The 16,667-nt window shown below is 18.8% G+C and overlaps 5 protein-coding genes across 5 annotated transcripts in view; 2 read left to right on the top strand and 3 right to left on the bottom strand.

Moving 5' to 3' along the window:
* PGSY75_0910100 (putative Ran-binding protein) overlaps positions 1–951 on the top strand; it is a gene marked incomplete at both ends in the record, with an annotated part of 4,634 nt that extends 3,683 nt beyond the window's left edge. The window contains 4 exons of the mRNA XM_018785517.1: positions 217–295; positions 413–536; positions 663–726; positions 892–951. Of these exons, the coding sequence (XP_018641858.1) occupies positions 217–295; positions 413–536; positions 663–726; positions 892–951 (327 nt within the window). The remainder of the gene's footprint in view (positions 1–216; positions 296–412; positions 537–662; positions 727–891) is intronic.
* Positions 952–2,022: 1,071 nt separating this feature from the next.
* On the top strand, positions 2,023–5,220 carry PGSY75_0910000 (putative SET domain protein; the record flags this gene model as incomplete). Its single annotated transcript, XM_018785516.1, has 1 exon — positions 2,023–5,220. One exon carries the CDS (start codon positions 2,023–2,025, stop codon positions 5,218–5,220), a length of 3,198 nt encoding a protein of 1,065 aa, XP_018641857.1.
* A 349-nt stretch (positions 5,221–5,569) lies between these two features.
* Positions 5,570–9,700, bottom strand: PGSY75_0909900 (putative helicase with Zn-finger motif; the record flags this gene model as incomplete). Its single annotated transcript, XM_018785515.1, has 1 exon — positions 5,570–9,700. The coding sequence occupies one exon, from the start codon at positions 9,698–9,700 to the stop codon at positions 5,570–5,572; it is 4,131 nt and encodes a 1,376-aa protein (XP_018641856.1).
* A 1,530-nt stretch (positions 9,701–11,230) lies between these two features.
* PGSY75_0909800 (putative small nuclear ribonucleoprotein Sm D3) lies at positions 11,231–11,801 on the bottom strand (the record flags this gene model as incomplete). Its single annotated transcript, XM_018785514.1, has 3 exons — positions 11,231–11,404; positions 11,481–11,561; positions 11,706–11,801. 3 exons carry the CDS (start codon positions 11,799–11,801, stop codon positions 11,231–11,233), a joined length of 351 nt encoding a protein of 116 aa, XP_018641855.1.
* Positions 11,802–13,497: 1,696 nt separating this feature from the next.
* Positions 13,498–16,563, bottom strand: PGSY75_0909700 (putative FHA domain protein; the record flags this gene model as incomplete). Its single annotated transcript, XM_018785513.1, has 1 exon — positions 13,498–16,563. One exon carries the CDS (start codon positions 16,561–16,563, stop codon positions 13,498–13,500), a length of 3,066 nt encoding a protein of 1,021 aa, XP_018641854.1.
* Positions 16,564–16,667: the final 104 nt, after the last annotated feature.

Below are 16,667 nucleotides of genomic sequence, written 5' to 3'. Positions count from 1 at the left end.
AATTTTAAAAAAAGAAAAAATAAAAAAAAAAAAGAAAAAAAAAATTAAAAAAAAAAAAAAAAAAAAAAAAAAAAAAAAAAAAAAAAAAAAAAAAAATATCACTTGGTTTATATAAATTATAAATTATATATATATATATGTGTATTTTTTTTTTTTTTTTTTTTTATAATACAATATTATGTTTTATCATATATCTTCATATTTTATCATTTACAGATAATTAAAAATTTCTTGGAAAGCCAGCCACAAGCATTGAAAGAAGTATTAAATTTGATGTTCCATTTAATCTTAGGAGGTAATTTTGTGACCAAATTATTTTCTCACCATGTGTAAATATGTGCACACATTTTTTATTTAACCTTATAATATTTCTAGAACAATATATACATTTACATAAACAATTTTTCTACAGGAGACTTTGGAAGTACATGGAGTATGTCCCAACCATTACTGGGTCTAATTTTATTGGATGCCCAAGGATATTTTAAAATACAAGAACAATTAATATCTCAACAGAGCGAAGAAAAAAAACAAAAGTAATAAAAATAAATAAATATATATATATATATATATGTTTATGTTTATGTTCATATTTATTTCCATGATGTTATTTATATATATAATTATTTTTATTTTTTTTTTTTTTTTATTCTTCATTATAGATTGAGACATAGCTTTTGTAAATTAATGGATCATATAGAATCAAACTTAGCTCCAAACAATAGGGTAAGGAAAATATACATAAATAATATAATGATTTTTATATACCATAAAAAATATTATCATATTATTATATTATATTATATTATATATATATATATATATATATTTATATATTTCTTCATTTTTTTTTTGTTTTTTTTTTTTTTTTTTTTTTTTTTTTTTTAATAGGAAAACTTTACGAGAAATCTATACACCTTTGCCCAAGAAATTAGAAACATTTTAATTTAAACTTAAAAAAAAATAATAATATACTTAAAATAAAAACATGTAAATAAATAAGAGAAACACATAATGGATAAATGTATAAGACCTATAAAATTATATTTTATAAACCTTCATATAATTGTTATTATTATTCTTTCTTTTTATAAACTATATAATTATATTTTGTTTCATCATAATTTTATTTTATATTTATATATTTTTTTCTGGCAAATATTCCGAAAGAAAAAAATATGTCATTTTTTTATATTTTCATGTTATATATATATATATATATATTTATTTATTTATATGTGAACACTTTATATATATTAAAAAACAAACATAAATAAATATGTTGTAAATGGTTCATATAAACTATCTTATAATATATAATGTTTTATTTTATATATTTGTTTTTATCAATATGGATTATAATGTAAGTTTTATTATTTTAACATTATCTATTGAATGTACAACATCGGTTTTTGTAATTTTTTTTCTATTCATATTTTTAATTTTTGTTTATTGTTTAATTGTTTTTTTTTTTGTATATATATATATATATATGTATAATGAACCTTTATAATAATACTAGAATTATTCTAATATATATATATAAAAATAATATTATACCTTACTTATTTTATATATAAATAAAATAAAAATTGGTGGGGTATATAGCACCTAAGATGCATAACTATTATGACAAAAAAAAATAATATAGGGTTGATTTTTTTGAATATGTCAATTGAACAAATATATTTTTAAAGAAAGATCTATAGATCTCTATGGTTGCAGGAATATAAAACTGTGACATATGTAAATATATGTACTTATGAGCATATCTACATACTCCTTTTTTACTGTATTGAGCTTATATTATAATGATTATATATTTTTTCTTTTTTCCACTATATTTTAAAAAAAAAAAAAACATAATAAAAATTAAACGAAAGAAATATATAATAATAATATAATAATATATATTTAATAATATATATATACAAATAAAAATTCAAATAATACCATATAATATAAAAAAAAAAAAAAAGAAAAACAAATTGTATCCAACTGTTATTTAATAACAAAAGAAACATGTCTAAAATAAGAAAAAAATTACTAGAAAATAAAAAAGAAATTGGATTTTGTTCTTGTGTAATCAAAGTAAAAGAGAAGAAAGGGACTGAAGAAAATAAAGATGTTAATGGTGATAATGCCAAAGTATGGCTAGAACATTTCAATGATATTATATCAGAAGATATAAAAAATATGATAAATAATAAAAATAGATTAAAATTACATAAATCTTTAAATTTAATAAATAATTTACAATTATATAATAATTCAGTGGGTTGTAAAAATATGAATGTCTTGTTGAATAATCCTTTTGGTTTCGATTTGAATAAAATAGTTTATGAACAAATTAAAGAAAATAAAAATAAAAGTAAAAATAAAAATAAAAATAAAAATTATAATAATTTCGATAATGATAGGGTAAATATTTCTACAGAATTATCTAGGAATATTACAAAAGTATCATGTGATGATTATATATGGAATAATAAATTGAAAAGATATATGAGTTTAAAAGAATCAGAGAACCTTTATCAGAATAATGAAACAAATTTTAAAAGAAATAAAACATGTTTTGATATGTCCAATTCGAACCATCATAATAGATCAATGACAGATAATATAAAAATTTTAAAATCAGAAAATGTATATATAAATAACAATTATGATAATAATATATATAACAATTCGTTAAGTTATTTAAATATGCATAATAATTTGAGTGTATCAAACAAAAAAGAAGAATCAACCATTCTTTATAATAATAATAATAATGAAGATTCAAAAAAAGAAACATATTTAAAAACATCAAGTAATAGAAACCAAAATATAACATACGATTCCAATTGTAAGTATCGACAACATAATAATAATATATATATAAATGAAAAAGAAAAAATAGATATATTAAAAAAAGAAATAATTATCCAATCATATGACATTAAATATAAAATAATGCAACAGAATTATAATAACATAATAATTATACAAGACAAAAGTAATAACAAAACTAAAATTGTAGCAAATAAAAAAGTGGAAGTAGGTCAAATACTTTTTATAGAACATGAATTATTGGAAACAGCTATTTTGTTCGATGATTTATGGGAAACTTTTAATATGCTTAATGAAGATCAAAAGAAACAAATTGATTATATTATTCACTTGAAATATTATAAAAATGAATATGACAATATTATTAATATTAATAATAAAGAAACTGTTATAAAAGAGGATAAATATTTAGAAGAGAAGAAAAATATAACATATACAAATTATAATAATACATATAATCATAATAATAATAATATATATAAAGAATCAATAAATAATTTTAAAAATGATACATTTATTGATAAACTTATCAAGTTTGAAAAATTTACTGATATTTTAAAAAACTCATTTATTTCTTCAAGTAATAAAAGTAAAATAAAACTTTTTACACATGCATCATTTTTGAACCATAGTTGTTTTCCAAACGCTAGTTATTGTTTTATAGATGATAAACATATATGCTTATTAGCTATGAGAACAATAAATATGTATGATGAAATTACAATTTCTTTAATAAATGAATTGTATACATCTATTCAATATAGAAATGAAAAATTAAATAAAATGAAGAATATCACATGTTCATGTAATAGATGTTTACAAATAATAGATGAAGAAAGAAATATACTCTGTGCAGTATGCAAATACTCTTATGTCAGTAAAAAAATAAATCAAAAATATATGTCCACAATTATCTATCAACAAAACGATTTTAAAGAAAATGATGACAAAAATGAAAATCACACGAAGAATGAATCAAATAATAATAATTTTTTAAAACATAATACATTAAATGGTAATAAAAGAGATGTTATAAATACACCTAATTGTAAAAATAGAGAAATTTTCGATGAAAATAATTTATTTAAATATAATAATACAAATTATAAAGAAACACAATTAAATGAATATAATCATATAAATACACACAAAATAGCAAAAAATAATATTGATTTTCACAAAATTGAAGGGGATATAACATACATAGACTATATAAACAATGATGGATCTAAAAGACACAATACTGATAATATATATGAGTCACAAAATTTATTATTTGACAAGAAATATAAAATATATGAAAATAAATTAGATCATGAAAAAAGACTTGATGAAATATCCGTTGAACATTACATACCGCATAGTAATAAAAACAATCATAATATTTGTAATAATAATACTTTTTTTTCAAGTAATAAAAATCCTTATGGATTTAATAAGAACAAAATTGACCTTATCATTAAGAATAATATAAAAAAAAAAAGACCTTACGAAAAAGACAAAATAGAAGATCCCAATATGATTAATTCAGCAAAAGATTTCTTAACAGCAACAAGTGTATACAATAATAAATATAATAATAATAAATATAATTTATATAATAATAATATAGATATAGAACAAAACTTATGTTCACCAAACAATAATATAAATTCAAACATTAAATATAATTCCCATTTGTCTCTTAACATAAAACTAAAAAATAATTTTCTTCATATTTTAAATGTCAAAAATGCAGAAGATGAAAAAATAGGTTACTGTAAATTTGCTAATAATGAAGAATGGATATGTGCTATATGTAATAATAGTATATCTAAATATGTTATGCCTTTAAAAAGTGAATATTTTTTTATTCTTCAATATAACATTATAAAAGAAAAAATAAATACTAACAATTTTGAACTACCTTTACTTATAAATAATATAGAAGAAACCTTATCATATATAATAAGCATATTAGGTGAGAAACATTGGTTATATGCTTCATTTAATTATATTATAGCAGATATTTGTTTTTCATTATATACTACAAATATATTAAATAAAAATTATATATCGATATGTTTTAATGCGTTCTATAATTTTTTCTACTTTATTCAAATTCAATGCCCCCAGGCCATTCATACAGATTTAGTACCCTTAGTTTTAAAGTTTTTTATTATTTGTATATATACAGGGAATTATAATACTATCTATAATTTAGTTACATCAGGATTTTTAGAATTAATTAAACAAAAGTATGGTTCCTGGGATGTTTCTTATATTTGTCTGCAGCGAGCCTTCAAAATATGTTACGACCACATGAATAATAGAAAACCTGTGGACAGGGCGACAATATTGACGTTAGCTGATATAGCTAATAATAACATATTAAATATGGTTCACTAAGAGAAAAATAAAATAATAAAAATGATTCATTCTAACCATACCTTTGTGTAAAAAAATATAGAAATATACATATATATATTATATATATTATATATATATATATATTTTATTATTATTTATTTATGAAATATTTTTCAATATATACAATTATTTGTAAAAAAAAAAAAATACATATCATTATTATTTTATTTTTTTATAGTTTTTTTTATTCGATAAATAAATTAATAGTCAAAATGTAAACAAATTTAATGAAAAAAAATATATATATATATATATATATATAAGTCGATTCATTATGAAAAATAAAAGATATATATATATATATATATATATATATATGTAACCATATTTACTGTAAATATAACGATGTTGTAAATATTATATCCCGTCTCAAAAGATGAGATGTTTTCTCGACTTTTTCAGCCAAATCAATATTTCCTAGATATAAGAAAGCAATTTTAACTTTTCTACATAAATCATCTAATCGTAATATAGATCTTACTATTAATCCCTCTTCTAATTCACACTGTTCTAACAACTCTGCAAAGGAAACACCCAGAGTCCATTTATATGCAATAAACATAATTTTAAAATTACATAATTTCCAATGATCTTCTGAGCTTATTCTTAAACGAATAACCTTATAAAATTCTTCAAAGCTACTATGTATATTTGTTAAAGCTGCTTTTACTTCTTGTAAGTTAACTGTTAAGTCTGGTGATTCTTCTACTTTTTTTTCTGGTGCTACAAAACATGATAATACTGCTGCTATTTCAGCTGGATTTAATTTGTTTAAAATATTTTCAAATATAACTTGTGTTAAAGTAATTTCATCAGTTAAAGTAATATAGCTAGCTATTTTTCCTTTTACAGTTAAATTATTTTGATCATCTATAAATCCAAAATGTTGTAGAACATTAAGTTTCCCTTCTAAATCTTCATAAAGATTTAATGATTTTGCATTAATATTTCTTTCAATATTTTCAATATCATCTAAACAATCATTTTTTTTACATATAAGTTCGTAATGTTTTTCTTTTAAATTACAATTATAACATTTCGATTTTTTTAGGTTTTCTAAATAATCTGCTTGATTTACTAATACAGAATAAAATTCACATTTTAATGACTTTAACATTTTTGTCAAAACGAATGGTTCGAAAATATTTTTTTCTATAAGTCTATCCAGTTCAAATGTATATAATAATAAATTATTTGGATTATTAAGAATAGCTGTATTATTTACATTTGGTAATTTAATAACAGTATTAGTTATAATAGAGATATTTTCTATACAGACATTTGAACAAACAACAAAATGTTTTTTATTAATATCTGTATCGAATGATGAGTGATAAATAATTTTTATATCACTTTTATTATTTTTTTTGGAAAATACATTTTTATAATTCTCGTATAAATTTATATTTTCTGACACAGAATTGGACAAACTATTATTATTGCTCATATTATTATTATTATTATTAATATTATTATTTTTTTTTTCATTATTATTGCTATTGCTTGTAGTTTTTTTTTTTTTGGACGCCAACATATTCTGATCTGTTTCATTGACAATATAATCAGGCAAATCTTCAAATGCCATAAAATCAGGTAGAATAAATAAAAAGAAAAATCGCTCATTTGATCGATCATCTTCATAACTATTTTGAAAGAAAATACTGTTTCGAGCAAAATCAACTTTATCATTTTTTTTTTTATTATTACTTTTATCACATCCTAAATAAATAGCATAGACCGAACTATGTAAGATGTGAATATTATTTAATAACATAACCCTTCCTATAACAAAACAATTACTGCTTTTTGTATTTAGTAATTTTTTATGAAGATTTAATCCAATATGTTTTAATCTATAATTTATTTGTACATATTGCTCAATAGGAGGATAAGCATTTTTATTTTCTTGATCATATATACATTGAACTTCTTTTATATTTTGTAACACTTTTCTTTTTCTTTTAAGATCTTTTTTAAACAATGGTATTTGCAAAGCTCTACAACTTTCTAGAAATGAACTAAATAACATTTTTTCTATATTTATTTGTTTATTTATTAACAATTTTAGAATCATATTATATGTTACTTTAAATTTGCTTTTTAGACTTACAGCTTTTTGCATCATCATTTCAGTGAGTTGCACTTGATCTGGAATATTATCACAACAACATATATAAACATAACCATATTTATCAGATGATCTCCTACCAGCTCTACCAGACATTTGTGTATATTCTGATGAAGTTAATATTCTTTTTCTTAAATGATCATGTTTATATATAGATGTAAAAACAACAGATTTTGTTGGCATATTTATACCCATAGCAAATGTTTCAGTTGCATATAATACTTTTATTAATCCTTTCGAAAATAAAATTTCCACAATTTCTTTTAATATAGGTAAAAGACCACTATGATGAACTCCTATTCCTTTTTCTAATAATTTACTTAAACTTTGAATTTGATTTAATTCTCTATCTTGCTTAGGTAATTTGGATATAGATTCTTTAATAAATAAATGTACTTTTGATTTTTTATTGGTATCAAGAAAATTTAAATGAGGCATACATTTAGCATATGTTTCACATTTGATTCTAGAAAAACAAAATAATACGACTGGTAATTTATTATCTTGATCTAATTTTTTAATAAGTGTTTGTAATTTTTGTATTTCAGTTTTCATACTAGCTTCATTAGCAAATAATTTTTGTTTTCTCTTTTGTTTGCAATATTCATAATATCCCTTAACATTATTATTAGTATTATTATTATTATTATTATTACTATTATTTTGTATATTATCATTTTCTTTATTATTTGTTGTATTAGCATTTTTATTTTTTGAATCATAATAATTATTATTTTTTTTAAAATTCGAAGAAGTATTATTAGCACCTGATGTCAATTGTTTTGTGTTTTTATTATTAGCTTCTTGTTTCTCTCTAATTTTTACATATATTTCTTTAAATGCTGAAGAATAGAATTTATTTTTTTCATCCATAACTAAATAAACTGAATCATAAGCATAAATATAATGTAATAATGGTACTGGTCTTTTTTTAGTAGCTATAGAAATAACTTCTTTTTGTTTTGTAAAACCAACCCAATCAGCAAATTCTAAATAATTAGGAACGGTTGCACTTAATAATAATATTTGTACATGATGTGGAAGCATAATAATAGATTCTTCCCATATAACACCTCGGTCTTCATCATTTACATAATGAACTTCATCAAATATAACACAATGTATATTATTAATAATATTATCATTAAGATATAATAAATTTCTTAAAATTTCTGTAGTCATAATTATACAATTAGCATTTACATTCATTTTAACATCACCTGTTATAATTCCAACATCTTTAAAAATATTTTTAAATTCATAATATTTCTGATTACTTAAAGCTTTTATTGGACTAGTATATATAGCTTTCTTTTGTAATTTTATTGATAATGCTATAGCATGTTCTGCAATCAACGTTTTACCAGCTGATGTGTGAGCAGCTACGAATACATGTTTAAAATTATTTAGATGTTTAATTGATCTTTTTTGAAAATCATCTAATTCAAAATCGTAATTTAATAATAAGTCATTTTTATTAAAATTTGAAATATCTGATTCGTTATCTTCAATAACCCATTTTTTTCGTATATATTTTATTTTGGTGTTCTCAATATGATTATTTAGTCTTTGTGGTTCATTCGAGTTATTACCACCATCATAATTGATATTATCATTATTATTATTATTATCATCATTATTATTATTATCATTATTATTATAAATATTTTTGCCGTTTGGATAGTCGGCATTTTCCATATCAACATTTTCATTATCATCCAAAACTTTTTTATTAATTAACATGTCGTCTTCATTATTAATAACTTGATTCATCTCGATATTATTATTTTTTATATTTTCGTGTTGTACCTCATTCTTTATATCTCTATTCATTTTTAAATTATAACTTGGAGGGTTGATATAATTAAATGAAGATTTCACATTAAATTCAAAACCTTCATTCAAATTTAATTTTTCATTATTTGGTTTTTCATCATTTATTGCTACACCTGTTTCACAATATTTTAATAAATTATCATTATATACAAAATTATTTATATCATATTTTTCTAACAGATTATTTATAGTAAAGTTTTCTGATATATCATTTGAACAATCATTCAATATATCTTGTATATTAAAATTTAATCCTTTATCTATTGATTTATTAAATGAATTATCATCCATATACATCATACTCATATCTTCTCTCTTATCAAAATTATATTCATTAAAACTATCTTCTATATCATAAACATATCTTTCATTTTTTATATTATTATCTTCTTCTTTGTCATTTTTTACATTGTTCTCTTCCTCTTCTTCATTGGATTCTTCATCATCATCACTAGTCCAAAAATCGGACAAGTTGGAATATATATTATATGCCATAAGAAATAAAAAATAAAAATAAAAATATAATATATATAATAGTATGTAAAATAACTTACACAATATTATCACATTTCAAATATTTCATAAACATAAAAGGTGTAATTCTAAGGAATATCACATATATATATATATATATATATATTTATTTATTTAGAAAAAATATACTTGTTTTTCTTCTTTTACTTTTTTATACGTAATATCATGTATAACTAATGAATACAAATAAATTCAAATAAATTTTTCTTTTTCATATTCCAAAAAAAAAAATAAAAAATAATAAAATAATATATATATAAATAACCACAGAGGCACTCGAAGAACATATTTATAATATTATAACATCTAATTTTTTAATTATAATATATATATTTAAAATGAAAAAAAAGAAAATAAAAAATAAAATAAAATAAAATAATAAATAATGAAAAAATACATTTAGAAATGCATATATAAACAGACCAAAATATATATCTACAAAAAAAAAAAAAAAAAAAATATAAAAGATATTTTGCTTTTTATAAAATTTATAAAAGATATATCTTTATAAATTTCTTGAATATGAAAAAAAAAAAATAAAAACTAAAAAAAATATACATTAAATATATTTATATATATAAATATGTATATTATATATATATATATATATATATATATATATGTCATATATATATCATATATGATAATGTACATATAAATATTTATATAATAATAAAATATTATGAGAACAAAATATTGTATAATATAAAATAAAATAAATAAATATATATAATTAGCAAATTTTGTTTATAAACTACATTTTTTAAAATCATTATAAAATTAAAAATAATGTAATATTTAAATGAGCTTTTATTAAATTTATTTTATATTATTTTATAGATGTAATATATATGTGAACATACATACATACATACATACATATATATATATATATATATATATATTATATTATATTATATTATATGGTCATTTATTATTTTTATATTATATGACCATTCGACAAAATAATTTTTTTGCTTATTCCCCTTTTTTTAATATAAATAAAAGATGACATATAAATTTTTAGCATTAATTCGTTCAAACAAAAAAGATATAGAATAAATGTGTAAAAAAAAAAAAAAAAATGATAAGCATATATATCATCACTTATATATATATATAAAGTTGGTTAATATAAAAAATTGTGACATATATTTGTTTATATAAAATAATTATATAGGAACAATATGATTATTTAATTTTTAACATTTATAACAAAAATTTTAAATATTCATTTTTATGCATATTTAAATATATTCGTAATGTTTTTTTGTATCTTAAAAAAAAAAAAAAAAAATTAAATTAAAAAAATATTTAATTTTGATATATGGAATATATATAATAATATTAAAACTTTTAAATAGAATTAACAACAAAGACAAGAAAAAATAAAATAAATAATAAATAAATAAAATATATAAATAATAAAAAAAAATAATAATAATAAATGAATAACATCAATAATAAAAAAAGTAGAATGGTTATAAATTTCTATGCTTTTATGTCTTTATTTTTTGATGCAATTCTAGCATGAGCTTCCATTGCTCTTCTTATGGTTGTAAAACTTGTTTTTGCTTTGGATTTATTAATTTTAAATATAGGAGCATATCTCAACATATCTGGAAATATCATGAATGACACGCTACCACCTCTTATATATACTTGCTGTAAAAAGAAATAATAATAACAAAAATGAACCATACATATTAATAATATATATATATATATATATATTTCTTACTTCTAATAAGATTTGTTTGCCATCTTTTTTTACTACTGATACATTTTCAAGTAAACAATTCATGTTATCCTCTGCAAAGAGCTAAATAAAAAATATATATTTTTAAATCATTTTATACATAAATAATTTGGCATAACAACATATATAATATATATATATATTTATTTATTTATTTATGCTACTATTCAGGTTTATTTTCTTTTTTCTTTTGTTTTATTTATTTACCAGTGTGCCTCTATATAAAATTCCCGATTTTGTTTCAACAGATATTGTATGACCTATTCCCTCATGTAATAACTTTATGGGTATTCCAACTGACATTTTTTTTTATAATAATTTATAAATTCTTTTTTTTTTTATTTATTTCCAATATAAAACATATATGTATTTAATAATATATATATATTATCCTTATATTTATTTATTTTTCTTATCGAATATATAAATATAAAAACTTCTTTTGAGAATAATAATAATAAATATATATATATATTATATATAACAAAATATTGTTGTTACTTTAACCTAATATTATTCAACTTTTTTCATATAAAATGATTTTCTTTTTTTTCTTTTTTTTTTTTTTTTTTTGTACTCTGATATATATTTCTTAAAAATTATAACATTTTTTTAAAAATATATTTTAATATATGCCATATTTGTATTTATTAACATTATTGATATTATATATATATTGATTAATTAATTCATAAAATACTTAAAATATATATATTTTTAAAAACTCTGAAATGATAAATAGGTTTTCAAAAAATATATAAAACATAAGATTTAATTTTATATCATCCTATTGTTATTATATATAATATATATATTTTTTTTTTTCCTTATAGGAGTGAGTATATAATAATATATGCACAAAATATAATCTAAAATATTACATATAAATATATATATAAAATGTATATAATAAAAAAAAGAAAAAATGAGAAATATCATACTTTGTAGAAAAAAATAAATATATATATATATATATATATATATATTTATATATAATTATATTTTTATAGTATTATAAATACTTATATATCATATTTCTAACATTATAAAAAAATTGTAATAAATACAATATTTTATTATAATAAATAAACTACCCCAAATATATATATGTATATATTTTAATATATAAGAGAAAATGCTTTAAACGTGTTTAAACATGAGCAATATATTTTTTTGAAAAAATGTCTATAACTATATATATATGATTCTTATAATATATTCACGTTATAATGAAATGTTTTATTTTATGAACATAATTCAGCTGACACATAAAATTTTCTTATAATTTTTTTTTTTGCTATATTTTATATTTATCCTTTTAAATATACAATAATATATAAATAAATAACTTTTTATAAAAACATATAAAAAAAGAGAATGCTTTTCAATTCTTTTTACAATAGGAAAATTATACATACTAATTAAATAATTTAATTTAATGAGAAATTAAAAGTCTATATTTTTTCTTAATATATATATATATATATATATAATAAGGATGATAAAAAAAATTTTATTATTGCCTTATCATTTTATAAATGATAGGCAAAATAATGGTAAACTATATAAATTGAAGAAAAAAAAAAAAAACTACACTGGTAAAAGGTATAATTATATATATATAAAATATAATATATAGATATATATATAATTCTTTTTATGTATATTAAATGTTATACGTATATAATCATATATACATCCTATTTTTTTTTTTTTTTTCTTTTACTTTTTATTATATTTTTTTTTAAATGGATTGTATAAATATTTTTTATAACCATTTTATATAATAAAAAAGAAAAAAAAAAAAAATAAAGAAAGGACACACATATATAATATATACATATATATATAATATATATATATAATATATCATACTGCTAACAACAATTATATGTTAATTATATATAAGTATATACCTATATTTTGTTTAATATAAGTATCAATTAATTTGGAAAAAAAAAAGAAAAAAAAAAATGCCGGTACAAAAAAATTTTTTTTGTCAAAGAATATTTTGTGAATTTGTATTATTGTTTATATTTCCATTTGTTATATTATTTGTATTATTATTATTTTGAACTTGGTCATTTTTAATATTATTATTTATAGATATATTTGAGAAAGTTAAATTTTGTTCGCTCGTTGTACTATTTAAATTTATATCAGCTTCATCGATATTATTAATTGAATTATGTGTATTATTATTATTATTGTTATTATTTATGTTTATTTGGTTGTTAACATTTTGTTCATTATTGTTATTATAGATATTTAAATTATCTCCTCTACAATCAATGTAATCATCATTATTATTATCATAAATATTATCATAATCATCATCATTATTATTATTATTATCATTATTATTATCATTATTATTATTATTATTGCTATTTCTACCGTCTAATAATATACTATTATTAACATTCATATGAACATCACCATTTTGATTTAATACATTATTGACATTCACATTAGCATTGTTGGATTCATTATTTATTATCTGATTATTAACTCTTTCTCGAATTTGATTTGTATTTTCAATATTAGCTAGCTCATTATTATTATTATCTCTGTTATATTCAAAATTGTTATTAATAGGTGCCTGCATATTATTATCTACTAACAATTTTGAAGAGAAATTGTCAAGGGTACTAACATCTTCATCTTTCGTTTTTGATAATTTTAAACATATAGGTAAGAATATCCAATTTTTTCTTTTCATATATACATACATAACAGTTCTACCAATTTGTAAAGCAATAAATTTATTTCTTCTGATATTAAAAAATACAGGTTTTCTTATTTGGATCAAGGTACCAAATTTACTCTTACAATCTTCTATATAAAAATTTCCATTATGATATTTTATTAAAGCATGAAATCTTGAAACAGAGATATCATTAACACGGACATCACTATCATGACCTCTTCCCATACGAACAGATTTTGTATTAGCTAAACTAACAATATAAAATCCCTTATTTCTATCATTCATTAGTTCTATAATAATATATGGTAATTCAGGCTTAGGTATTTCATATAATTCTAGATATTTATTTTGAATATATATATAAGTTGGATATGGAAATTTACATAATTCACAATTTAATTGTTTCCAAAAAAATGAACAAGAAGAACAGTCATTTCTAATATTTAATCTTCCTCTCATCCATGTTCTTAAACAATTTATATGTACATATTTCATAGAACCTTTACATTTACATGGTGATACTAATGGGTTATTTACATTTTCATATTCACATAAACATATTCGACAATTATATAAACTTGGTGGATTAGTAAATTCCTTTCCATTAAGAATGCACATATCTTTTATAGAATCATCATATAAATCTTCTTTTTTGTATTTTCTAATAATACTATTTGAATTATTAGAACTATTATGATTATTATTATTTTGGTTAAATAAATTATTCATGGCACTGTGTTTACAACAACATTTTGTTGTAATGGCTACATTTGAATTAGTCCTTATAACATTATTATTTACATTATTATTGATTAATACGTTTATATTATCTTCAATGATATTATTATTATGTATACTTATAGAAGTATTTCTCCTTTCATCAATATTTGTGTTCATATTTTCTAACTCTCCAATAATATCCCTACTTGCTTCTTGTTCAATATTTAAAGTTACATTTTTACCTGCAAGGCACTTATTTATTTTATTACTATTATTATTATTATTATCTTTGTTATTAGATAATTTTAAGGCAGAATTGGGATGTTTGTTATTTCCTCTTATATTGTTTGAAACTATAGAATTATTATTATTATTATTATTATTATTGTTGTTATCATCTGGAGAAACTAGTCCTAATTGTTTTTGATCTAAATTTCCCTTTGACTGCTCTCCTCTTTTATTTGCATTTTCTATATTATTTGCATACATTTGTGAACAGTCTGTATATCTATTGTGCATATTATTATTATTATTATTTTCTATTACGTTATGCTTATTAGAATACTCATGATTAGATGTATTATTTTTAAATAAATAAAAATCATCCAAATAAGAATTATTCATGTTATTATTATTTTCGTTATCAGTCATTTGTATATTAACATTACCATTTGATATAAATTGGCTTGTATTCTTTGCATGTTCATTTTCAGCATTATTAATATTTTCTTCTATACTAACAAGATTAACTTGTGTATCTCTTTTTGCTACTATAAGATTCTCACAATGTATACAAATATCATCTTCTAGAACATTGTTAGTAAAATTCATGTTATGATTTATAACACTACTATTCATATAACTATTAGACATTATATTATTTGTTGATGTGTTCAAATGTTCTGTTTCTGGTGCTACTGTTTCACATTCATCATCATCAAAAGGAGATTGTGATTTGTTATATTCCCTTTCTTGTTGTGCATTCGTTATAATCTTTTTTATTTTCAATTTAATTCTTCCTAGTTTAATAACATCATCTTCATGTAATATGGAACTTTTATTTTTTAAATATTTTACAATGACCCAGAAATTATCCATATCATTATTATTATTGTCATTATTGTTACTATTACTATTATTATTATTGTTACTATTATTGTTACTATTATTATTACTATTATTATTACTATTATTATTACTATTATTATTATTGTTATTAATATTACTATTATTATTACTATTATTATTATTGTTGTTAATATTACTATTATTATTATTATTTTCATTTACTTCGTTCACTTTTATGTCACTATTAATTGTATCATCATATATATTTTCTATACATGGTATTAGTTGATAATTATTATTTATATATTTTATTTTACATATTAATTTCAAACTATTATTATTCCCCATAACATTACTTATCTCTTCCTCATTTTTTATTTCAACATTTATATCATCTTTCAATATATAATAATAGTTGTATAAACATTTTATCTTGAAACATTTCTTATAAAAATTCTCACTCTCATAATCAAATAATCCATGGCTATTGTTAATCCACGTGTAACAGTTTACATTTATAATGTAATTTTTGTTTTTTGCAGTTCTATTCTTTTTATTCGTAATCATTTTGATGATACTATATATTTTTATTATTCTATTTTAATATTATTTTATTATTATTTTAATATTATTTTATTATTATTTTAATATTATTTTTATTTTAATTATAA

This window comes from Plasmodium gaboni, chromosome 9 (genome assembly GCF_001602025.1).
Source record: "Plasmodium gaboni strain SY75 chromosome 9, whole genome shotgun sequence".
Lineage (NCBI taxonomy): Eukaryota > Apicomplexa > Aconoidasida > Haemosporida > Plasmodiidae > Plasmodium > Plasmodium gaboni.
Note: the sequence above shows the minus strand (reverse complement) of the source record. Positions and strands in the feature narration are given on the sequence as shown.